The 26,416-nt window shown below is 35.0% G+C and overlaps 1 protein-coding gene across 15 annotated transcripts in view; it reads left to right on the top strand.

The window, feature by feature from the left end:
* The window catches only part of NEK11 (NIMA related kinase 11), a 388,343-nt gene that overhangs the window by 67,813 nt on the left and 294,114 nt on the right, over window positions 1-26,416 (top strand). For 6 of the 15 annotated variants that reach the window (XR_001625257.2, XM_016426436.2, XM_016426433.2 and 3 more), the window contains exons 3-4: window positions 2,171-2,336; window positions 20,097-20,233. Coding sequence is in view for 14 of the 15 variants with exons in the window: in XM_016426436.2 (XP_016281922.1) it covers window positions 2,171-2,336; window positions 20,097-20,233 (303 nt within the window). In the remaining variant the exon portion in view is untranslated. Of the gene's footprint in view, window positions 1-2,170; window positions 2,337-20,096; window positions 20,234-24,545; window positions 24,706-26,416 lie in introns of all 15 variants that reach the window. The other 9 variants (XM_056800246.1, XM_056800248.1, XM_007505104.3 and 6 more) reach the window with 5 other exon arrangements.

The following is a 26,416-nucleotide window of genomic DNA, read 5'->3' as shown; positions in this document are numbered from 1 at the left end:
TATGGTTTCATCTGTGACTACCCTGAGGATTGTCTAGCTTGGCTGTTAAGTCAAATTCTGTATAAGGGATTCTTAACCTAGGATCTGTAAGCTTTTGAAAACAATTAAGTATTTTGATAATTATTTTATTGTAACTAATTTTCTTTGTAATCCCATATGTTTCATCTTATGCACTTAAAAAACCTTCTGAAAAGGGCTCATTAGGCTTCTAATGGGTCCATTACCCAAAAGGGAAATCCTATTCTCCAGGCTCATTTTTTTCCTTGATGACTTTTCATCCTCATTGGTGAATTCTTACAAACAAACTTTTAAGACTTCTTGCCCTTTCCATCTACTCTGCAGCTGGACTTTTAAAAAATATAGTTTCCTCCAGTTATAGTTTGAGCTTCATAATTTTTCTATTTGTATCCTCAATGGTTGACATACAGTAAGCACTGTTATCCCTTCCACAACACAACTTTCCTTTATGTCATCAGTCAGCATAAGAAATTAAGTGGGAATTTTTGGATAGTTTTATGGAAGCTGCAGATGACATGGAAAAAATTTAGAAATTCAGAAATGCATACCTAACCCCAAATTTACAACAAGGTACTGTAAATGCTCCATAAAAGAAAAAAACAACCCTCAGATTTCTTTTTAGGTACAAAGGAAGAGCCAAAACATTTTACATAGATTTTCAAGATCATGATGCCTTGTGCCTCTAAGCCCTGGTTGTGGAAGGGATAACTGTAAATATTTTTTTTTATTCATTTATATAATTCAGCAACTTTTGTTTGCTAAGGCATTGAGCGCTTACTTAGGAATAGGGATAGGAATAGAAACTGTGATTTCATTATTCTAGGGAATGCTCTGATAAGGAAACTTCTTTTGCTAATGCAATTGCCACCTTCTCTACAATTTAGTTTTAGAGAGTTGCTTCTCTTTCTCCTTTATGCTGTAATATAGAATCATTTGACTTAGGAAATCCTTCTTTTCAGATTTCCCCTTCTCCAATGGAATTCTGAACTTAGACTCATAGGACCTGATTTAGAACCCTGACTCTGATACTGACTATCTATGTGATTCCATTGCCTCATCTATAAGAGTGAAATGGGGTAGAATATTGGTAGGCAGAGAAGTTGGACTAGATGACTTCTACTAAGCTCCTTTTGGTCTTAGATTTAAAATTCTCATGAGAGAAGAAAGAGCTAATGCTATTTTATTTAGAGAGAACAGTTCTTGGCCTATAGTAGGTGCTAAGTAAATGCTCAATTTGACTTGATAATCATACACCAGGATCTCTTGCAAAACATCTAGTTCTTCTGTTTTCTTTTTCAGTAGAGGTGGGATGTTTGATAGTAGTCGTTTCCACTGGAATCAGATGGAAAATCAGACTTGCAATGCAGTTCACAAGCTTGAAAAAAGTGGATTTGCCTTACACATAGTATAGAATCTCAGGGCAAGATCATGATTTTAAAAATTACCTGCACCCATCCTTTGTAGCCTATCTTAATTTGCCTTAAGATTAACTTTCGAAAAGTTGCTTTTCTAAATTATATTGATGAATTGTCTTAAGGTCACCATTGCTTCCACCATAATTCTTGATTTGTAAGGCAACTAGAAATCAATTTTGTTGGGTTCCTGAAAATAAGTTCTCTCTCACTTGGATTTTTCCTGTTTGCCCCATAATTCAACATTTTAGAGACTAAAACACAGTGTGTAATAACAGAACACAGGCAATAGTGGGATCTGGCTGGCTCAAAGTGGCCAGGATTGAAAATTTGACTATGTAGGCAATATTTAGACATTAATCAGTTGTTAAGAGCAAGAAAGCAATCAAATAGCCCAGAAAAAGACTAAGCTGAAAGATTCAGACTGTACGATAAGTTAGACATGTAGATAAGCAAGTAAGGGAGAAAGGTTCAGTCTTGGAGAGGCACCAAGAGAGTGCCTAGTACTTGTTGCCATGGATGTGAACTTGGACCTTAGAACAGCTGTTTTCTGCCCCTAATTTAAGCGCCCACTGAATGACCCTGGGACTCCAAGTGTGAGGTAGGAGTGTGCAGGTGATTCTTTCCTCTGATTTGCATTGGATCAGAGGCACTGGGATGACTAACACGACTGAATGCAGGACACAGAGACTTATTTCCATGCCCTTAGCACTGAAGAGTACCTCTCTCCTTTCTTGCAGAAAGGTTTTGAAGGAAATCTCTGTTGGAGACCTGAAGCCAAATGAAACAGTTCAGGCCCATTTGGAAGCCCAGCTCCTCTCCAAGCTTGACCACCCAGCCATCGTCAAGTTTCATGCCAGCTTTGTGGAACGAGATAACTTCTGCATCATCACTGAGTACTGTGAGGTGAGGCTTCGTTGATGAGGGAATTTCTTCTCTGTTGTCCTGCTGGAGGCCTCTTAAAGAAAACCATTGTGAAAATGCGAGCACCCAACTGTAGGATGGGTTTGAACACCTGGGATCTCCTGTGCTGTAGCACACAGCTCCAGGAAGCCAATGAGGTCCAAAGGATGGGGTTTTTCCCCCCTTCTTTTGGTTACCTAAAATCATTTGCTGTTTGGAGAGCATCATTGCAGTGGAATTAGGAGAATACCTTAGGAAAGTAGCTTGTTTTAAACCCCAAACAATTCTAAAGTAACCTCATGTGAATTTGAATTCAGTGATATGGGATAATGAGCGTATAGTGCTTATGGCGTTTCCCTTCTGACATCCTGGGCGCCCAGAAGAACTAGTCCACTGTCACTTAGCATGATAGTTTATGGCCAGTGGATGTACATACAGCACCTGTGGTGCCCCCTTCTTACATTGTATTCTCTGGTTCCATAGCTGTTTCACATAATAGTTCACAGAGATCCAATGGTATTTTACCCAGTGAGTGAATCTTGTTTTCTCACCCTGGAAGACCAGAGAACAGGAGAGAAAATGAGAAGAGCTGCAAAGGGGCCAGACTTTGGTAAGGCAAATCTTTTAGACCATCCCAATTCAAAAACATCTCCTCCATCCACTGCACTAGCTGTAGATTCATTTGGGCTACAAGGTACTGGATCATTTAAAATCAAAACGCCCCCACAGAAAATTAAACCTCATTCATGTTTTATGGAGACAACACTTTAAAGAAAAACTAGGCTGAGTTCTAGTTTTCAGTTTGCCTAGGGTCTAGTTTTTGCCAGTGCCTGAACTGATGCAATGACTAGTTTGAAAGGTTGAACATTCAAGTTTCTTCTAGTTAAGGCCTATCTCCCCAGACTCAAATTAATCCAGTTTAGGATCATCAGTTCTGCCCATTGTCTTCATTATCTAATTACTTCTTTGGAAGAAAGAAAAGAAAGAAAACAAGGAACAAGAGTGAGGAGAAAAGGAGAAATGCCTATATTAAACCCTTCCTCTTCCTCCCTTTTCAGAATTCTGGGGATTTTTTCTTCATAGAAAGTTTACTTTCCTCACAAGGAGAGGTCACTGTAAAAATGTCTGTTTTCTCCTTTTTGGAATAGCCTGAAGGTTGGTCAGTCAGCAGTATTTATTAAATACCTCCTCTGGAACAAGTCCTATTTGCAAAAAGTCTACATTCTAACTGAGAATTCTAAACTTTCGTTGCATCATGAATCCTTTTGGAAGTTAGCAAAGCCTGTGGTCTCATCAGAATTATGTTTTTAAATTCATAAAATGAAATACATTGGCTTATAAAGGAAACCATTATATTGAAATACAGTTGTAAAAGGATTTAAAAAGCAGGTTCAAAGACTCTAGGTTAAAAAGCCTAATTTAATGGGATTAGGTGATGGGGTTGCATGTATGAAAGCATATTGAGGTTCAAGTAATTATGTTAAATCCAAAGTGGTGGTGATATGATTGTTGTTATTATTAGCATTGAATGCTTATTTATTTCAGTAGTAATAGCAAACTGGTTGCTTATTAATAATACTAGATATAATAACTAACAACATGGCCCACAATATTTGAACAATACTTTTGGCTTTTCCTTAACTTCTGCCTCCCCAGCTCAAGAGTAAAGAGTGACATCAGTCACACACACATGGAAAGTTACTGGAGAAACCTGCCCAAGTCCTAGGGAACTCTGGGACCCCTGGCCTGGAAACTGGACAAACATGGTGGCCTCTGCTGGCTCCATTTAGTCTCTGTCCTTTTTATTTCCAGGCATTCTGCTGGTCCAGGGTACTCTGGTGGCCTTCAGAGAATCAGTTCTCTGAAGTCTAGTTCAGATGTCAGTTCTTCCTATATCCAAGCTATGGGAAAACCAAAGCTCTGCCCATTAAAAGCAAAGGCAGTCTTTATCCATATTATGCCAGTTAATATTCATGCTCATCTCAGAAATGTTCTCATTGTATAGTCTTGGACAAGTCACTTATACCTTGGTGCCTCAGTTTCCTCACCGGTAAAATGAAGGGGTTGAACTCAAGGGCCGGCAAGGACCCTTCTCATTTTAGACCGAAGATCATATAAGAGTTTCACAGGTTCTGTGCCTCAGTGTCCTCATTTGCAAAATGGGATTGGATTTAATAGTCTCTAAGGTCTCTACCAACTCTAAATATAAGACCTCCAGCTCTTATAGCTTGCCAAAGCTTGCATTCCACTGTCCCAGCCTTCATAGTGAGCCCAGGGTCACCTGTCTACCAGGATGAAGTTTCAGAACAGAACTTCCAAGAAGGATATGTATATTACACAACTCTAAAGTGTTCGCCATTCATCCTGAGTTTCTCATTTCCCTTTCTTTAACCTCTCCAGTTAATTCGCCATCTGCTTCTGAGACAAGTGATGACCAATATTACTGTTATCACACTGACTTTGGAATAGCTTGAGTTTTCCAAAAAGCATTCTCTGTTGAAAAAGATTTCTTAATGGCCTCAATGAAAAAAAGGCACACCTTTCCCTCTATGTGTTAATTTTAAAATGATGAGTAGCTTCAAGATGGATTGACCCGTTCTCTCAGAGAGGAGGTGGTTGCCATGGCAGCAAGAGCTAGAAGGGCAAATGGAGCCTCTGCAGATTTTCAGGGCTCTGCTGAGAGTCTAAGCTGCTGGAACCAACAAAGGACATCATCCATGCACATTTCTTAGTCCCTTGTGGTTTCTAGGTATCTCCTTCATCTTCAGATCCACAATTGCCTTCAACTCCCACAAACCAGATATCACCCATATTTTCTTGGCAAAAATTTTAATATTTGAAATGACAGGCCTCACTCAGGAATATGCTATTATCAGAGGAATGGAATACCCAATTCCTTTAGTTTCCTCTTATGTCATTACAAGGATGTGTGGAGTAGACTGGCCTCAGTTAACTAGAATTAAATATAAAGTAGGATTAGAGAGACTAGGTAGATAGACAGATAGAAAGAACATTTGTCAAATACTTACTCTGTGCCAAGCACTGTGCTAACAATTGGAATGAATCTGACAGTGTTGGAGAGATTCTTTAATAGGTGTTCACAATCATGGATTCAGTCCAGAGCTGGGAAGAACCCTATGAGGTTTTCTGAAGTGATTTCTTTATTTTATAAACGAGGAAACTGAGGCACGGGGAGGTTAAATGAGAGTCCTTCAAGTGAACTGGTGCCATCCTGTACAACCTCATATTCTTAGGTATTCCCATCCTCATAATAACCCTAAAAATTAGCTGCTTCTACATGAGGGGTGTAGCTGACCAGTAGGTTGATAGTATATCTGGCAGGTCTGGAATATCTGATCTTCAAGAAGGTCTAGCCAAAGGGGCCTTCAAATGGGTCAGTTGTTTTGAGATCGCCCTGGATTTGGAGCTGCTCAAAGAGGGAGCAAGGAAACAATATGGCACTGTGGAAGCAGACCTGACTGTGGAGGACCTGATTAAAAATCCTGCCACTGATGATGATTCCCTGTGTGTTAGTCATTTTGGAACCAGACAGGACATTTTGCCTTTTGGTTCTTCTTTAATGATCACGAGTACTGGACTTGGAGCCAGCATGCTCTGGGTTCAACCACCTTAGTCACTTGATAGCATCTATGTGATCCAATCTATAAAATGAGGGGATTGGACTAGATGACTCTAAGGTCCCATCCATCCCTAAGGCTATGTTCTTTAACCTATTAGGAAAAGCCCACAATGGATGTCCCCTCTATAAGCAATAGAAATCGTTAGCATGATTTCCATTATTAAATTTGTCACAGTTCCACCTCCCACTATAATTAAGATATAATTGGTGGTGACGGTATTAATTACCCAATAATGAATTATTATCAGGTTATCAAGTTAGGGTGTGTGACATTCTCAAATATTATATGATTTTGTACACAATTTCCCAGATAGAGGTCTTATATCTCAAATCTATAGAAAAGTCAGATTTTAAGAAAACAAGCCATTCTCTATCTGTAGTAGTAGGTCTAATTCTCCAGCTGTAACCTAGTCTGACATATCACAGAATTACAGACTAGACTCTAAGCACTGGAAGGAACCTCAGCTAGCCACTGTGTCCTGGCCATACATGAAAGAAATCCCTTCTAGAATATACCTGATGGATGATCAGATGATTTCTTCTGTAGGACCTCCGTGGAGGAGAGTTCTCCCACCATCTCTTGAGGCAACCTATTCTGCTTTTAGATGGCTCAGTTTAGAAGTTTTCCCAGATATAAGGCCTAAAGTGGCTTCTTGGTCATTTCCATCCATTGATTGCTCCTGGCTCTGCCCTCTGGGTTCACAACGATGAGTCAAATCTGTCTTCTGCATGACATCTCTTCCCACATTTGATAATAATGTTCAACCCATCCTCCTTTGTCAGAGATTCAAAGCCCTCCTCCATTTATGATTATTCTTCTTTAACTATCATGCCCAGAATTAGACCTAGTACTCCAGATGGAGAATGGCTTGTATTCTTAAAATTTGACTTTTCTATAGATTTGAGATATAAGACCTCTATCTGGGAAATTTGTTATAATCTTCCCACCCCCGTTTGTTTTTTTCCCTTCAAACTTGGTTGTTAGTTTTGTTTGTACAAAACCTTTTTATTTTAATAGAATCAAAATTATTCATTTGATATCTTATAATGCTCTCTATATCTTGTTTGGTCATAAATTCTTCCCTTCTCCAAAGATCTGCCAGGTAAACTATTCTGTGTTCCCCCTAATTTAGTTATGGCATCACTCTTTACATTTAAATCAGATACCCATTTTGACCTTATCTTGGTACAGATATGAGATATTGGTCTATACCTAGTTTCTGCCATAATTTTTCAATTTTCTCAGCAGTTTTTGCTAAATAGTAAGTTTTTATGGCTAAAGCTCTGGTCTTTGAGTTTATCAAACATTATACTTAGCCAGTACCAGACTGTTTTGATGATTACTGCTTTATAGTACAGTTTGAGATCTATTATTGCGAGGCCACATTCCTTCACATTTTTTTCCCATCAATTCCCTTGATAGTCTTAAATCTTTTGTTCTTCCAGATGAATTTTGTTATTTTTTCAGTTTTATAAAATAATTATTTGGTAGTGTGATTGGTATAGCACTGAATTAGTAAATTAATTTAGGTAGAATTGTCATTTTTACATTATTAGCTCAGCCTATCTATGAGCAATTAACATTTTTCCAATTGTTTAGATCTGACTTTATTTGTGTAAAAAATGTTTTGAAATTGTGTTCATATAATTCCTGGGTTTGTCTTGGCAAGTAGAATCTCTGGTATTTTGTATTGTCTAGAGTTATTTTAAATGGAATTCCCCTTTCTATCTCTTTCTCCTAGATTTTGTTGGTAATGTATAGAAATGCTGATGATTTATGTAGATTTACTTTGTATCCTGCAACTTTACTAAAGTTATTAATTATTTCAAATATGTTTTTAGTTGATTCTTTAGGATTCTCAAAATATACATTATATCATCTGCAAAGAGTGATAGCTTGGTTTCCTCTTTGCCTACTTTAATTCCCTCAATTTCTTTTTCTTTTCTAATTGCTAAAGCTAGCATTTCTAATACAATATTAAATAATGGTGGCATAATGGCCTTACTTTACTCTTGATCTTATGGGGAAGGCTTGTAACTTGTCTCCTCTGCAGATGATACTTGCTGATGGTTTAAAGGAATGACCCATTTATTACTATATAAGTATGTTATTTTAAAATAGGAATAGATGTAATTTGTTGGAGACTTTTTCTGCATCGATTAAGATAATCATGTGATTTCTGTTAGTTTGATTATTGATATGGTCATTTATACTTATAGTTTTCCTAATATTAAACCAGCCCTATATTCCTTGTATAAATCCCACTTGGTCACAGTGAATGATCTTTGTGATATATTGCTATAGTCTCTTTGCTAGTATTTTGTTTAAAATGTTTGTGTCTATATTCATTAATGGAATTGACCTATAATTTTTTTTTGTTGTTCTCCCTGGCTTAGGTTACGGTATCATAGTTGTGTCATAAAAAGAATATGCTAGGATTCCTTTCTGCCTATTTCCTCATATAATTTTTATAGTATTGGGATTAATTGTTCTTTAAATATTTGATGGAATTCACTTGTAAACCCATCGAGCCCTGAGGATTTTTCCTTAGGAGTTCATTGATGGTTTATTCAATTTCTTTTTCTGAGATGGGATTGTTTAAGTATTTTATTTCTTCTTTTGTTAATGTGAGCAATTTATATTTTTGTAAATATTCATTTATTTCATTTCTGTTGTCACATTTATTGGCATATAATTGCACAAAATGACTCCTAATGATTGCTTTAATTTCTCTTCTTTGGTGATGTTTACTCTTTTTGTTTTTGATACTGATTATGTGATTTTCTTCTTTCCCTTTTTTAATCAAATTAACCAATGCTCTATTTTATTTATTTTTTTTATGGGCCAACTCCTTCTCTTATTTATTAGTTTAATGGTTCTCTTGCTTTCAATTTTATTAATTTCTTCTTTAATTTTAGGATTTCCAATTTAGTCTTTACTTGAGGATTTTTAATTTGTTCTTTTTCTAGTATTTTTAGTTGCACAGCCAATTCATTGATCTGCTTTTTTATTTTCTATTTTATTGATGTAAGTGTTGAGAGATAGAAATTTCTCCCTAAGTACTTTTTAAATTTTAAATTTCTCCCTAAGTACTTTAGCTATATCCTATAAATTTTGATATGCTGTTTTCTCATAGTCATTCTCAATAATGAAATTGTATTGATTGTTTCTATAACTTGTTATTTGACCCATAGACTTTTTAGCATTGGATTATTTAGTTTCCAATTTTTATTTGTCTTTCCATGGATCCTTATTAATTATAATTTTTCCTGTTATGATCTGAAAAGGATGCATTTATTTCTTCTTCTCTGCATTTAGTTTCAAAGTTTGTATGCTTTAATACATAGTCAATTTTTGTTAGGTTCCATTACTACTGAAAAGAAGGTATATTCCTTTCTATTCCCATTCAGTTTTCTCTAGTTATCTATTAGTTCTAACTTTAATAAAATTGCATTCACTTCCTTTACTTTTTTCTCATTTTTTTTGTTTGATCTATTTAGATCTGAAAGAGGGAAGATGAAGTCCTCTACTAGTGTAGTATTATTGTCTATTTCCTCCTGAAACTCATTTAATTTCTCCTTTAGAAATTTGGAAGCTACACCACTTGGTGTATATATGTGTAGTGTTGATATTACTTCATTGTCTACAGTATATTTTATTAAGATATAATTTCCTTCCTTATCTCTTTTACCCAGGTCTATTTTTGGGTTAGCTGTGCCTGAGATCATGATCGCTATTCCTGCTTTTTTTTTTACTTCAGATAATTCACAATAAATTCTGTTTCAGCTCCTTACCTTTACTCTGTGTGTGTTTCCTGCCTCAAATGTGTTTCTGGTAAACAACATATAGTAGTAAGATTTGCATTGAAATCCAGCCTTTTATGCTTATTTGCTATGTGACTTTGGGCAATTCATTTAACCTTGTTTGCTTCAGGTTCCTTAACTATGTAATAGGGATCATCACTGCACTACCTGACAGATCATTATGAATATCAATTAAAATAATATTTTTAGGGGCAGTTGGGTTAGGGTTAGGTTCAGTGGATAGAGATCTAGACTTGGAGATGGGAAGTCCTTGTTCAAATCTGGCCTCAGATACTTCCTAATTGTTTGACCCTGGGCAAGGCACTTAACCTCCATTGCCTAACCCTTACTGCTCTTTTGCCTTGGAACCAATACTTGGTATAAAATCTAAGAAGTAAGTAAGGCTTTATTAAATTTTTAAAAAATTTTAAATCACTTAGCCAGGCCCATATAGTAGACACATATAGTAGACTACATATAGTAGACACATGATGTAAATGCTTATATCCTTTCCCTTTCCATTATTAGCTTTGTCTTATTTGCAAATCTGGTGAGCATTACCATATAAGCCTTTAACCAACTAACATTAATAAAAATTTTCAATAGCACAGGCAAAGTAGAGATCCTTTGAGCACTCTACTAGAGACCTCTTGCCATACTGACTTTCATCCATTGATGACTTAGAGTTCAGCCATCCAAATAGTTATGAAATCATCTGATTATGCTACCTTATAAGCCATATCTCTGTCTTATCGCTAAGAGTAGTGTGATTTATTTTCTGAAGAGCTTTGCATAAGTTTAGGTAAGCCATATTCATATTAACCTCTTCATCTCCTAGTTTAGTGATCTTGTCCAAAAAAAAACAATGTTAGTCTATTCTTAACAAGGCTATGTTACTACTACCCTTTCTAGAAGTTCCACAGCTACCTCTTCAATGATTTATTTGAGATTTTCCCCTGGAATCATAAAGGCAAGCCTCCAGGTTTTTTGTAGATGCTGTTCTTTTTTATTTTAATTAGGGATAGCACTTTCTCTTCTTTAGTCTTGTGGCATCTCTCATTTCTCATGATTTTTCCTATATCACTGATAGTGGCTCAGATAACTACATCTGCTATTTTTCTTTCAGGATCTGAAAATGTTCTTCCTGGAATTTTATCTGTGATTGTTGAGTGTTCTTTTATATATCTTCCTACTTATTTTAGTTACCAATTTCTTATTAATCATTTTTGTTTTGTCATTTTTAGAGTAAATGTTATCCTTCTTTGCAAAGAAAACAAAAAAGATGGGTTGATTAGCTCTGCCTTCACTCCTCAGTTTTCTTCATTCATTTCACTCTAAGCAAAGGTGTTATTCCTTATTTCATCACTTTTTATTCCCAAGATAGCTTTAAAACAGCTTTTGTTCTTGTCATTTTTCTTAGTTTCCCTCATTGACTCATTCTGAGCGATGGCATTCCTGATGCTGGTTGGGGGAATGTCTCTCCCTCTTCTTTTCATCCTCTGTTACCTGGTCTTGCTTCCATTATTGGTACAATTATTTTAAAAATATAAGTTGAATGATGAGTTTCTTGTGTATGCACATCAGTCACTTTAGACAAATCCAACATTTATGCTTCATTGGAATTGCTTCACTTTGGGTCTTCAGAATCATCTTCTTGAGCATCTCCCTCATCTCTCCTGGGTTGACTTTCCTTAAAGTATTTTACTCCATATGCCCTACTTTTCTCTGAACCTTTTGAAATTTGAATGTAATGGGGGCAGCCAGGTTATTTAGTGAATTGAGAGCCAGCCCTCGAAATGGGAAGTCTTGGGTTCAAATCTGGATTCTGAAACTTCCTGGCTGTGTGAGAGAATCAGATCCAAAACAGAATATTACTTGATGGTTGTTTCATCTTTTGAAGGATTAAATTATCACTAAGATTAGTCAAGAAGTTATTAGCTTACTCTCTTTTTGGCAGAGAGAACTCCAGCAGATATCTAGATAATTAAAGTCTCCAAGACTTATGTCATACTTTTGTTCCAAGATTTTCATGTTTTCCAAATTCTTCCCCTCTATCCTCCTTTTGTCCAGGTGGTCTGTAGTATACTTTAGTAGACCTCAGTTTCTTCAACTGTACAATGACCTCTAAGAGTTGTTGTGAGTATCAAATAGGATAATATTTGGACAATTAAAAAGAGAAATGACATATTTAGTAATATATTGGCACTTAGTATTCGATACATTCTATTATTATTAATACATTGTTGACAAAATCTCTTCCATTTCTCCCTCCTTAGACCTTCAACCAAACACTTTCTATCATGCTTCTTAATCTCTGATTCTTGGATTTCCTGGAATGATTATATCTTCTTAATATACAGTTATTCTACCTCCTTTTACTCATCATGTTCCTTTTGAATAAGATACACATGTTCAATCATAAGTTTTAACCAGTCTGAATGATATATGCGGTCAAATTTGCCCCCATTCCATTAGGGCTTTGAGGCCCTTGTTTGTTAAACCTTGGGCATTTCAAACTTATTATTGGCTCCTTTCTTGAATTTTTAATTCTCCTGTGGATTTTTAGATGTCTTAGCTGCTATTCTTCCTTCTTTGTGACTATAGGATCAAACTTGGGTAATATACATAAATAGTCTCTCCATTACTAGAGCCTTTGGGTATCTTTCTTCATATCCTTGGAACAGGAAAATTTTGAGAACATATGGTTATTCCAGGAGGACTGGGTCTCTCATTGGCTTCTAGACTGTCAGGATCACCTTTTAACCAGAGTAAGATAGTTGAAGCTATGAAGATAATTTTAGGGTTGTGACTTAAAATCTAGATTTAATTGGCTGCCAGGGGAAATCTGAAATAAAATACCCAAGTAAGTCTGGAAATTTATGGTAATTTAATTAAAACAGAGGGAAGGAATTTAAGGAGAAGGAAGGAAGAGGATATAGGATTCTCCTGCCTGGCCTGTGCCAGATCTCTAGGTCTCTGAAGAAGATTAGAGGCTTTTAAGAGGATAAAGTTGAAAAAGTAAAGGAGGGAAACTCATCCAGAAACTCACCAGCGAACTGGACAATAGCTTATAGCCACGCTAAGATGCCAAAAGGCCCAGCACGCTGCTATCAGCCAACTCTCTGCTGCAAAAGGCCCAGGAGAGAGGAAATGAGCCAATATACCTTTTATCTTTCACCCTTTTATCCCCTCCTCTAAATGCCCATTCTTTTAGAATTCTCATCTTCTTTGATTAGATTATATCTTTAGAGTTACTTAACACTTCTTTGTTAAGTTCACCATTTGTGAGTTACTTAACCTTTTTGTGATTAATTTAACCTTTATAATTATTTAACACCTTTTGTATTAAGATCTTAAAATAGACTTAACTTAAAGTTCTAGCTTCACTATAAGGTAAGAGTTAAGTACCTTCATTGTTCAATCAGGAGATTACAACTTTATCTTTTCCTAAAGTACTGTCTAAGTAGGGTGGAATAATCCCCGCCCTGATTTTGTTAGACTAAGTATCTTCATTGTTAAAATTAGGAAATTGCTAAATCCAATCTTTACACAGCCTACATTAATTCTCCTGACTCTCCCCTGTGGTGCCTGGAGAGAGTTGGAATCCATCCATGGAGATTGGAGAACAGAGATTATCCAAGATCTAAATTGGTTCATAACCTTTTACACTTAGATCCTTGTTTCTGGATTTTTAACATGCCAAAGGTCTTTTCCATGGTGTTGGCAATCATTTTTTACTTATATTTATAAATACATTTAGTTAAAAGCTAATAAAAATTTGCATTTATTGCAAAGAAACAGAAAACTATAAATCATCTGCTAAACCCTTGAGATTTAATTTTTAGAACTTTAGATGCCCTAAGAACATTAAGTACCTGCCTCAAAATAGAGTAAAATAATCCACTTAAATAGCCTGGATTTTCTAAAACAGTACTTTATGAATTAAGCCATTATTTCATTCCATTTCTCAAAATAAAAATAAGTTCTGTCACTTTACTCTTACTCATGTAAATTTGGCTCAGCAGGAGGAACACTGACTTGAAAGGAATTTTAAGAAAATTAGCAACTGAAATCATGAATGCCCATTCACATTATCAATCATATACTCCATGAATATTGCATGATATATTGCAATAACAATTTAGAAATTGGATTTTCTCTTTTTTGCTTTTAAGAGCATAATATGACTTGACATCTTTCCTAGCTTTCCTTCTGAAGTCCATTGTAGAGATAAAAAAAAATTCAAAGGAAGATAAATGTCAATCTTCTGGGCTTTACAGTATGATAACAGGGCTTTTATTTTCCATTGCTTGGTATTTTTATAAGCAATGCCACAAGCTTTTAAAAAATGATTGTGGAAGGATTCTTGTCACGGTATTTGGTCTTAACTTTAATAAGTACATCATTTATCTTTTTAATTGTCCAAAGGAACAGACAAAACATTTTCATTAAAGGGTTAAATGTTAGCTATGTTTTCAATATTTACCATTACTATCTGAGTTGTTGTTGTTGATGTTTAATATGACAGTTTTGGTGTTTTTTAAATGCTGTCCCTAGAAGGGTTTGGGTTTTTGTTTTTGTTTTGACCGCAAAGCAGCACAGTGGATAGAATGCAGGTTTCAGGATGACCTGAGTTCAAATTTGACTTCCGACACTTCCTAGCTGTATGACCCTGGGAAAATCCCTTAATTTTTAATTTTTCTGAAAAGATTTATAAAATCTTTTCTGTGAAATGAGCTTGAGAAGGAAATGGCAAATCATTCTAGCATTTTTGTCAAGAAAATTCCAAATTCGGTCATGAGGAGTCAGATACAACTTGAAAAATGACTAAATGAGGTTTTTTTTAAGTATATGGTCTCAAATTTTCAGTTTCATCTAATTTTTCAGAAAAAGTTGTCCTTTTCACTTTTAAGATTAGTGTTAGAGGGTAACTGGGTAACTCAGTGGATTGAGAGGCAGGCTTAGAGAAGGGAGATCCTAGGTTCAAATTTGGCCTTAGATGTTTCTTACTTTTGTGACCCTGGGAAAGTCACTTAACTCCTATTGCCTAGCCCTTACCTCTCTTCTCCCTTGGAACCAATATACAGTATTGATTCTAAGCCAGAAGGAAGGGATTAAAAAAAGACTAGCTTTATCAGCTTATATTAATGAAGATATTTAAGTATATGTATCTCTGAGACTTAATTTTCATCCAATTTTATTTATTTATTTGTTTTTCATCTAATGTTAAAGTAATCCTTTTAACATTTACTACCTGAAAATAGTCAAAGATGGGATATTGATGGAATATTCACATGATGCAGTTGAAAGAGTCTAGGCTAAGCTACTGGTTAACATTGTACTGAGGGCAAGTCCCTTAAGTGTTCTGTGCCTTGGTTTCCTTAGCTGTAAAGTGAGGATAATAACATTTAGACAACCTGTCTCCCAGGTAACCCTCTTTAAATGTTAAAAGTCAGATATTATTAGTTTCATCATTATTGTACAGGGGCATTAATTAGCTTATTTTTTGTCTCTGTTCAGAATAGAAGATAGGTTATAATAATTTATTTAGTATCAGCACAATTTTTCACCTTACAGATCTCACAGTGTGAGATATTTTCAAAACATAAAGATTTGAGTGTTTTAGTCAACTTCCAACTCAGTACTAGTTAATAATTTCATAGGGTGGTCAAAAATTAATGTGAGCTTGGACTCTGTATTAAGATAAGTCTGATATCCAAAAATAAGGAGTCTCTCAGTTCTCTGTTCTAGTCAGATCATTCCTGAAGTAGAATGTTCAGTTCTAAGTGCCATGCTTTTTAGGAAGCTAGAGCATGTCCTTTGGAGGGATGTCAAGATGGCGAAAGTGCCTTGGTTTCATAACTAGGAAAAGAATTGGTTGAAGAAACTGAAGATGTATATCCTAGAGAAACAAAGACTTAATAGGATAACTGTCATGTAAAGAATATGTGTTCTTCTTGGTCCCAGAGGACAGAACTAGTTGTAGAATAGAAGTTGCCAAGAGGCAGATTTAGCTTCCAGATCAAGAAAAAAATTCTATAATAATTAGAGCTGTCCTGAAGTAGAATGAACTTCCTGGAGGATTGGAGAAAGAAGAAAGTAGCTCCATTATAATGAGTTTTCAGACAAAGACAGGACGAATACTCTCCAAATATGTTATAGTGAAGGGTCCTTTTTCAGGATTTGAAAAGCAATTTAGAGCTCTTTGAATTCTAAAATTTTATGATTTTATCAAAAAACGGGGAAGGGTAATATATATTTTAGGGTTAATATTAATATAAGTAATCTTATTCCACTTGGAATGTAAATTTAAGTCAGTGTTAATTTTAGCTTCCAGTTAAAATAAATGCCCTTTTCATTAGAATCATTTCAGAAAAAAAAGGTCACCATTAAAAACCACTCCAAGGTATTTCCCAGGAATGTTTTGAAAAATTGAATCAGCTAAAAAATAGTATAATTTTAAACTTTTTAGTGAAATTGCTTTGTGAGTTTATCAGAAATATCAGTATTATTATAAAAACTATTTCAAGAAATGAATGCTAAACATTTTAAATCATGATTTTTATGAATCGGCAGTTTTGTTGCTTTAAGGAAATATTTTGGGGGGGGAATGGGGTTTCTTTTGTCAGACACAAAGAATAAATCATTAAGTGATAAACCCTGAAATCCATATAGTCATTATTCATTAAAGTCTTTAGTACTTTCATTTATTTCATGGTTCCTTTTTACATTTTCTCCAACACAAACATTTTATTCATTTTGGTTATCTCTGTTCTTTTCAGTTTTTTTTTTTAGTTTTGTTGACATTCTTAGTAAGGGTGTTATTAATGTATTATGCTAATAGAAATCTAGACTTGGGGTAAGATGTGGGTAGAGGTAAAGTCTTTTTTCAGACCAATAAGAGCTGATTTCTGTGTTTGGGTGTCACTGCTTGGCAGAGTAGAAGATGATTGTCATTTGGAAATACAGATTGCATCGAAATATTATTTTGCAAGCCATTGTCTGAAGTGAGACAGTTAAGAAGAATGCTACAGGGGACAACTGGGTGGCTCAGTGGATTGAGAACCAGGCTTAGATGTGGGAGGTCCTGAGTTCAAATATGACCTCAGACACTTCCTAGCTGTGTGATCCCAGGCAAGTCACTTAACCCCCATTGGCTAGCCCTTATCACTCTTCTGTCTTATGTTAAAATTAAATTGTGGTTGGACTCTGAAATATATTAATTAGGTGATCACCAGGGATTTTATTTCTAAATCCCAAAATGAATTACTAAAGTAAATGGAATTTATGGTAGTTTATTTACAATATTTACAATAGAAGGAAGATATTAAGAAATGAGAGAGAGAGAAAAAAAATCTCTGGAGGCTTCTTATATCAGTTAGAATTTCGAAGTCACAGCCAGGGGAAGAGAGTCTCAAGAAGTTGGGCCTAAGGCGGGGTCATTAAGTTAGCTTTTCACTCACCAAAGGTGCGAGGTCTAAAAAGAAGTCTGGGTGTTGGTCTTCCTATTGCTTCTCCAAGTCAGTCCCCAAATATCAGAAAGAATCTCTGAATCTCTGAATGTCCATCTTCCCTTCAGCTCCGAGTGACATCCTTCATTCCAAGCCTGGGTGACTGCTCTCTGTCAGTTTTTTTTTCTCTCTATTTAAAGGCTTTTTCTCTTGTGTCACCTCCTCTTTATTTGTCTACCAATCACAGCAGACACTTTTCTCCAGGACTGCCCATTATTCAGTTCTCACTTTCTTTGGTTAGATTATATCTTTTTGGGTTACTTAAACACCTCTTTTCTTAAGTTCACTTTTTGTAGTTACTTAAAACCTTTTTGTGATTAATTCACCTTTTGTAGTTACTTAGCACCTTTTTGTAGTTAAAATCTAAAAATAGATTGTAGCTTACAAGTCTAGCTTCACTATAAAGGAAGAGCTAAGTACCTTTATTGTTACTATCAGGAGATTACAATTTTATCTTCACAATAAAGAAAGAGCTAAGTATCTTAATTGTTACAATCAGGAGATAGCTAAATCCAATCTTCACACTTGGCACCAATAAACAGTATTGATTCTTGGATGGAAGGTAAAAGGTTTTTTTGTTTTTGTTTTTGTTTTTTTTTTTTTTAAAGAAGAATGCTACAATATCTAGGTAATTCAGCAGCTTCAGGCAAAGATAAGTGATGCCTGTTTAATAATCTAACAAAGAAGGGGCAGCTAGGTAGCATAATGGATAGAGAGCTAGGTGTGGAATAATGAGGATCTGTAGACAAGTCTAGCCTCAGATACTTCTTAACTGTGTGACCCTGGGCAAGTCACTTAACACCATTGCCTAACCCTTGCCCTTCTGTCTTAGAGTTGTTACTAAGACAGAAAGTAAGGTTTGTTCTTTTTAAAGAATCTAACAAAGAGATAAACTAAAATAAAGTTGATGTTCCTTCTGGGCTTAGAAGAAACATTGCTAATATGGGACAGGAGGGAAAAATCAAGATGGAAAAAAATGGTATTGTATACTTATGTAGTTAGTTAATCTAACAGATATTTATGAAATATCTACATTGTGCCAGGAGAATTGACAAAAATGAAATAATCCCTCCCATCAACGGACTGTCTGTGTTGATAATCCACCAGAAAAAGAAACATACATACAGATATAAATATACATATAGATCCTATACATAACTCCTTCTCCCAATGCTTTTGAAAAAAATCCTGCTTTCTGTTTTAGAATCAATACTGAATATTGGTTCAAAGAAAGAAGAGCAATTAAGTGACTGACTAGCCCTTACTGCTACTCGTAATAATGACACTTTTCTATCTTAAACACAACTATTTATTTAATAATAAGGTAAAAGAAATAATACCATCACAGATGCCCACATATTAAAGGACTTATAGGAATAAAAAATATATTATATTCTCCATAGGGACCTGTATTAACATATTTCTACAAATGCACCCAGTATAGGTAAAGGAGAGTTTGTACACACTAAATCTGCCAAGATGGCACATGAGTGGGAAAAACCCATCTATAAGGGATAACTCACAATGCTGGAACAAGCAGCTTTTGTGTCCTCTGTTCCAGCAGCTATCCACATAAGTTTCTTTATGGAAATACTTCCGGTGTTAAACAGATGCTTCCACTGGTGGCTCCAGTTCATCCATCCTGGGCTTGACTGACATTTTACCAGGAATGAAGTTTCAGCCAAACTAATTAATCTGTCCTCTGATTTTCTGCTTCAAATTTATTGTTCTACTAATTTGAAGTTATTCCTCAATAGCATCTTCTTCCATCACTTCCATATATCAACTTGCATCATGTCCAGCATCGACTCAAGCTGATGCAGTTCTGAATTTGTCCATTCATGTTTCCCCTCACCTCTTATCTTCCTGGACTTAGATTTGGGGTTCTTTGTGAACCCCAAATTATTATTATTAGTTCTACCTTGGCTTTAGGTTAATAACCAAATTCTCATCTTCTGTCTATGATCAGATGAATTACTGTTGTTCCATAATCATATAACCATTCTATGTTATAAATTGTTACATTCAGAAGTATAGGGAGCAGCTGGGTGGCTCGGTGGATTGAGAGCTAGGCCTAGAGACAGGAGGTCCTAGGTTCAAATCTGGCCTCAGACACTTCCCAGCTGTGTGACCCTGGGCAAGTCACTTGACCCCCATTGCCTAGCCCTTACCTCTCTTCTGCCTTGGAGCCAATACACAGTATTGACTCCAAGATGGAAGGTAAGAGTTTAAAAAAAAAAAAGTATAACTGCTTCTCTCAGAAATCTGGATCGGGTATAGTAGTGAAAGTTGTGAAAAGACAAATTTCACAAATTGCATCTGCTACATTGATGCTGAAAATGGTTGATACTAGAGTTGCTGTTGAAGAATATAGGCATGTATATACATATGTTTACATATACAAATGCATAAAATACTTTAATATTTTATGTATATATATAACTACTTACACATAGATGCAGGTGTATGTGTTTAAATATATTTGTTTTCTGTCTAAATATATCTTTTGAAGATGGAATGAAGATAAAATTCTATCCTGATAGTAATTCATAAAATATATTAATAGGATTTAGAATTAGAAAAGACCTTAAAGGTCAAATCCAAATCTCATTTTACAGAGAAGACAAAGACCAGACAAATACCTAGGGAGATTAAAAGACTCACCACCTCAAGGTTACATAGATAGTAAGTAGATAGTAAGTAGATAATTTTTCTTTTTTGGCATCCTTTCATATTAGCTTTGATAAGAAGGTCATCCATTTGATGTCTCAATTCAGAAAAACATGAGAAAATATACTCCTTTTCTAGGGTCGAGATCTGGACTGTAAAATTCAGGAGTACAAAGAAGCCGGAAACACCTTTCCTGAAAGCCAGATAATAGAATGGTTTATCCAGCTGTTACTGGGAGTTGACTACATGCATGAAAGGTACCGTTGCCAGCCTCTGTGAGTAGTTTTGTGTTTGAGATGAGAATTTTTCATATTTGAAAGAAAATTAAGAGAAGTAAGTGATCTATTGCCCTTAAGAAAATGAACTCCTTAAGAGTAGATTCTTTTAAAAAAAAAACCCAAATGATCTTTGTTTCCAATGAATAATGTTTGAAAATGACCAAATAAAATAATGTTTAAAAAAAAAAACCCAAATACCCTCTTAGTGCCAGGCACTATATAAATGCTTATTGAATGGAATAGAATCTAGCCATGATCGTGTTCATCAACACATGGCAAAACTGGTCAACCAAGAGTTATAAGCACAGTATTTGTTAATCTAATGTTTGCTTTAATAGTGTACATTGCGGGTTTTTTTTTTTCAGTTACATAACAGAAACTTACATTTAGTGATATCTTATATGTTGTACATAATGTTATGGCCTTTATTTTACAAAATATATCTTGTAAAAGAATCAAATTATAAAGTTCAGAGTGCTCTAAGTAGTCTTTTAGATACCCTGTCATCTTGAAACATTTTGGCAGTATTCGTGTTCTCAATGTTTTGGGATAATTGAAGCAGAAAATAATACATTTTGGCTTCAGTTAAATGAATATTCACATCAACAGCTAATTCCCACTCAGAAATTTCCAATGAAGACCAAAGTATATTTTGCAGGTTTCACTTATCTATAAGTTATGTGTTTACTATTTTGAAATATATTTTAAAATTGTGATTAAAAAAAAAAAGGTTTCAGATAATCTGCATTAGAGAAGAGCAACCAGTATAAAGATGGTTGTTCAAAGAAAGAAAGAAAAAAAAGATTTCTGTGAAATATTCATATGAAAGCAGTTTTTTGGAATCCTGTAGCAACAGTTCTATAGTCTTCATTGCCTAAAGTGATGGTTCCTGGGATGAACAAAGGTCTGTCTATCCCTGATGGCCCACCTGCTTAAAACTCATGTCAAAGTTGTTTTCTGATAACATAAAAACTAATTAGATTGTCCTGGATTTCTCTACCTATTTTCTCAAACCCATGCTAGATAACACAGATATCCACAGAGTCATGGGTAACCCAGAACCATCTTTTAAGTATCAAACCAACTTGAGAGATATTGATAAAAATATATCAAGTAATTTTTTTAATAGCCTGCTAAGCAACTCTTGCTGAGTTTAGTTCTTTAGAGAACATCCATTTAAAAAAATTCACTACTTCTTTTGTTTCCCACGACTATTTTAAATTGAATTTTAAAAATTAACTATCATTAATTGAAAAAGTGCACTATGTTTAAGAGGACTCAATTGACCAGAGTAAAACAATGATTAAAAACTGTCTTTAGCCTGTATAACTGATTTTTGCCTGACATTTCTCTGTTATTCTTTGGACAAAATGTAAAATTGTCTAAATAACTTAAAGTTGAATGACCTAGAAATTGTTTTCTGTGTTTGGTTCTACAAAGAAGCAGAGAAGTAAGTATACAATAGGGGCAGATAGATAGTACAGTGGGTAGAGAGTCAGGAGGACCTGGTTTCAAATGTGGCCTCAGATGCTTTCTAGCTGTGTGGTCCTGGATTGTCACTTAACCCCCATGGCAAAAAGAAAAAAAAAAGTATGCAAAGAAACAATTAAATACACTTCTAATTCTAAAATAACCTTTCAAAAGGCTTATGGATATTTCATGAGGAGACACTGGGCAAGTTTTAAACTTTATCTGAAATCAGTTCAATAAAGGAACAGTCAAAGTTGGGAGGTTATTTTTTCTCCTATATTGAATAACATAAGAGGAAAGGTGATAAAGCAGAAGCATAATGTGGCAGAATGAATATGCAATGTTTGTAATATCTGGATTTGAAATTTGAGGCCTTATATTTCATCTAATGAATGAAGCTAATTCTCATTAGTTCTGTCATCGAGGTAGCTAAGATTAGGTTTAACTCTTCTCATGCAAGTTTTATTTTTATATCTCAGTTAATATTAGCTTCGGAATGGCTCCTGCTTCTGAATTAAGAGAATGAAGGGCATAAGAGCAATTATTTTTTAATTTGTTTTAATTTGACCATTCTTTTGCCTGATATCTGCAGAATAGAGCAATATAGAGCTCTCCTCGTTTCTTTCAAATTACCTCCTACATATAATCCTTTCTCTGTAAGTAGGAATTATATACCTACTCAGTGTCTTCATAGGCTTCTCTAACTCATTTTCATAGCCAAAATGGAACTCATTAATTTTCCTCCAAAATTCCCTATTTTGGGGGTGTATATCATACGTCAGGCCTAATTCAAACTAGTGCAGGACTTCAGTTTGGAAATGGAAAAAATGACACACTTGTAGACCAGTGGCATCAAAGTTGGATAGAAATTGGGACCAGAAAACTACAAAAGGTCTTTGTGGGCCACATATTAACTTAGAAAAACCACATGTTAATATCATTTACTTTATTTATTTATATTTGTTTTATCAAATATTTCTTAAATTCTTCTTAAATTCTTCTTTAATTCTTCTTAAATTGCATTTAAATCTGATTTGAGCCATAGTCAGGGGTATTTTAGACTATATTTCATGTATACTATATTTCTCCCTTCCCCAATTCACTACTATTAGAATGTAAGCTCCTTTGGGACAGGGATTTTTTTTTGTATGATTTTGTATTTCCAGCCCCTACAAGAGAGTATTACATCTAGAAGGTACTCAATAAATATTTATGGAATTAGTTGATTAACAAGAATTTATTAACCCCTTATTAAATGCTGGACACTGAGAAAAACCAAAATGGAAGTGGTCCCTCTATTTTTCCTCTTCAATCCACTTTCCTCTTTTTCTTCTTTTTCCTTTTCTTTCTCCCTATTTTCTTAACCCATTTTCTTTTTCCTCTTCTTCCTTCTCATTTTCTTAATTAATTTTCTATTTCCTCCCCTTGTTTCTTTACCATTCTAGTTTTTCCCCTCTTCTTATAAATCCATTTTCTTCTCCTTTTTCTTCATTTTTCTGGTCCTCTTTTTTTTCTTCTATCTCTTCATTTTCTTCTCCTCCTCTGATTTCATCAGTGTGGTACTCTGCACAGGTGCAAACCACAGCTTCTTTGTCTCTTCCTTCTCTTGACTAGTCTAATGGTGGTAGTGGGAGATGGCTGGTGACTCTGTAGGTCAGGGTAGCTGCCAGGTCATTTGAGAGGAGACAAACTAGTAGAACCCTTTTCATAGGTTTCCCTCAGATTCTGAGTGTAAAGTGGGCAATAATGGCTGAGACATTATTCTTACACTCAGATCTTTAACTTTAGGGGTTTTCCAGATTAGAGATTGATTCTGAGGCATCATAAGAAGGTTGGTGCTTGGGATACATTTGTAAGCTTCATGGTCAGAGTATTACCAAAATAGGTATAGCCAGCGTGAGATATTGAATAACTGCCTTAAGCAATAAATGGCACAACATCCCCATTTTCCCACCAGAATTATTTGATGATTTGACAGTATTCAAATTATTTGCCTTGATTTTTCTAACCTGTTGGGAGATTAAAGTATAATTTTATTTTTCAACTTATCTTAGATTTTTCTATAAGCCAGTTTCAGGATTTAAACTCATTTGCATAATTGGGATCTTTCATCAAATGTAGACATTTTTGTGATGCTGAAAGCTTGTCTGAATGAAAGTCATTTTATCATGATAGTATAGCCATTTCTTAGAGCTAACTTGGCTAATTCTAGTTTATCTTTAGGAAGATGTACCCTCATTATTCTTCCTTTTCCTTTTAAGCTGATCTGCATGGGACTATGTAATATTTCACTTTAAAAATAAATGGAGGGGGCAGCTGGGTGGCTCAGTAGATTGAGAGCCAACCCTAGAGATGGGAAGTCCTATTAATCTGGCCACAGACACTTCCTAGCTGTAGTCCTGGGCAAGTCACTTAACTCTTATTGCCTAGCCCTTACTGCTCTTCTGTCTTGGAATCAATGTACAGTATTGATTCTAAGGTGGAAAGTAAGGGTTAAAAAAAAGTCACATATCTACCCAGGATGGAACCTTTGACATTGGCATGAAGTTTGCTATCGAATACTTTTAGATTCTCAGCCCAAAGAATTTCCTCCCAGCTACTCTGCCAGTCCCTTTTGGGTTGCCAGTTCCAGATGAATGGTATTACCAGTGGTGACAGTGAGCAATTGGCCAGGGTATTTTCCAGATTGATTAACCCAGAAAAATCAGGAATAGAACACAAGTTACCTAGTTATAGGTTTTCTGCAAAAGATAACTTATTCTTAATAAGATATTAAGAATAATATTAAAATGACATTTATGATTAGGTAGTTACTATAATACTTGTATAACTTTTAAAGGGATACCTTCTATATCAAGATTTAAAGGATTAGGAACAATTCAGTTCAAATTCAGCTTCTCCAATGCAATGCAGACTGTGATTGAAGAAGACAGAAGATGAAGCATGCTGCTCTGCTCATTCCTGAGAGGTGGCAGGCTTCAAATACAATTTCAGACATGGTCAGTGTGGGAATATGTTTTGATTATTCATATAGGTTATAAAAGTTTTCTTTTTCTCTGAATTCTTTTATTCAGTGGATGGGAGAGAAAAGTAATATTCTTTAATTGGGAAAATAATAAAATTCAATTTGGGAAAATAGATTAAAAAACAAATTCTGTATCTCTTTCCAATTAAATTTGAATTATTAACGTGTCAGTGTTTAGTGTAACCTTGTTTTCTTCATTTTCCTTTAAGGAAAACTTTTATCTGTTTATGTAGGTGTTTGGGAAGTCAAAAAGTCATAGGCCTTGTAGATGATTAAAGTAATATTTAGTGCTTTGTAGCTCGATGATATAGCTCAAGGGCTAGAGTCCTTCAAAGATACAAGCTTTCTCACAGGGCTAGCCAGTATTGAGCTTTTATTAATGAGTAAGTTTCTCACTATTCATATATTGTGGATAGTGAATTTATAGATTGAATACTGACTATTTCATTTTACATATATATATATATGTATATGTATATTCTTTCTATTAATGGTAGCACTGAAGGCCATAAGTTGCCTTTTGCAGTACCCTAATCTTCTTCTGGAAGAATAGAAACAGAAAATTGACTCTCTAAAGGTCAAGATTCATTCCTTTTTCCTGAATCTGTAAAAAAGCAAATGATAGCAGCATCTAGATAGATGATACCAATCACTAAATTAAACTCTTCTGGTAAACTTCTTATTCTTATTCCAACTTTTTATTCCACCTAATTTACCCCTTTCACCTGTGTCAAGATTAATTTCCACTGATAGGACTTTCTTTGCCATAGATGATTCCAGTAAGTTTTATGCCTTATCAAAAACCTCTGACAACAGACTACTTTGTGAAGAAATGCTTTTTTGTGAACATCATGGAGAAGCAGAGATTTACAATTAGTGAACAAGTATTTGTTAAGTGGTTTCTCTGTGCAAAGCCCTGGATCTACAAATTAAAGCAGAAGCACCATCCTGCTGTCAAGGAGCACACATTCTAATGGGAGAGACAATATGTCAAACATTATACACACAAGTTATATACAGAGTAAATGGAAGGCACTATCATGAGCTGATTAGAAAAATTTCAGGGAGGAAGTTCAAATTTTATGCTATACTAGAGTTGGGAAAGGTCTCCCAAAAGAAGGTGGGATTTGAACCCAGTCTAGAACAAAATTAGGGAAACCATTGAGAAGGGAAAGCATACCTGCTAGGGATGGAGGACAACCAGTACAAAGACACAGGGAAGGTGAGTGATGGAGTGTTGTATATCAGGAATAGCAAGAAGGCCAGTGTCTATATAGAATATATATTTTAATAATATATATTTGACATATTTCTATATAATATATAATTTAATATTGATATATACATTTTCAAGTTGAAAGAAAGTCATTTTTGGTGAAATGACTTTTGGTGAAAATGTGTGGTCTGGTAGAAGGTATGTGGGATTTGCGGTCTAAGGACCTCCATTTGGCTCTCTTCTGCTCTCTGGCTTTCTTCATCTCTAGAATAAGGAGGCTGAATGAGGTGATCTCAGAGGACTCTTGCATCTCTAAATCCTATGATCCAAGTCTAGCATGTGTCCTCCTACACTTTGTCTCCCCTCCAATAGACTATCTTATTCAATGTCTGTTTAATTTCCAGCTTAATGTAGGTCTAAGGAAATTCTCCTTCAGGAACTTCTTTGTCAGAACTACTGTTTGGGAAAG

Source organism: Monodelphis domestica, chromosome 5 (genome assembly GCF_027887165.1).
Source record: "Monodelphis domestica isolate mMonDom1 chromosome 5, mMonDom1.pri, whole genome shotgun sequence".
Lineage (NCBI taxonomy): Eukaryota > Metazoa > Chordata > Mammalia > Didelphimorphia > Didelphidae > Monodelphis > Monodelphis domestica.
Note: the sequence above shows the minus strand (reverse complement) of the source record. Positions and strands in the feature narration are given on the sequence as shown.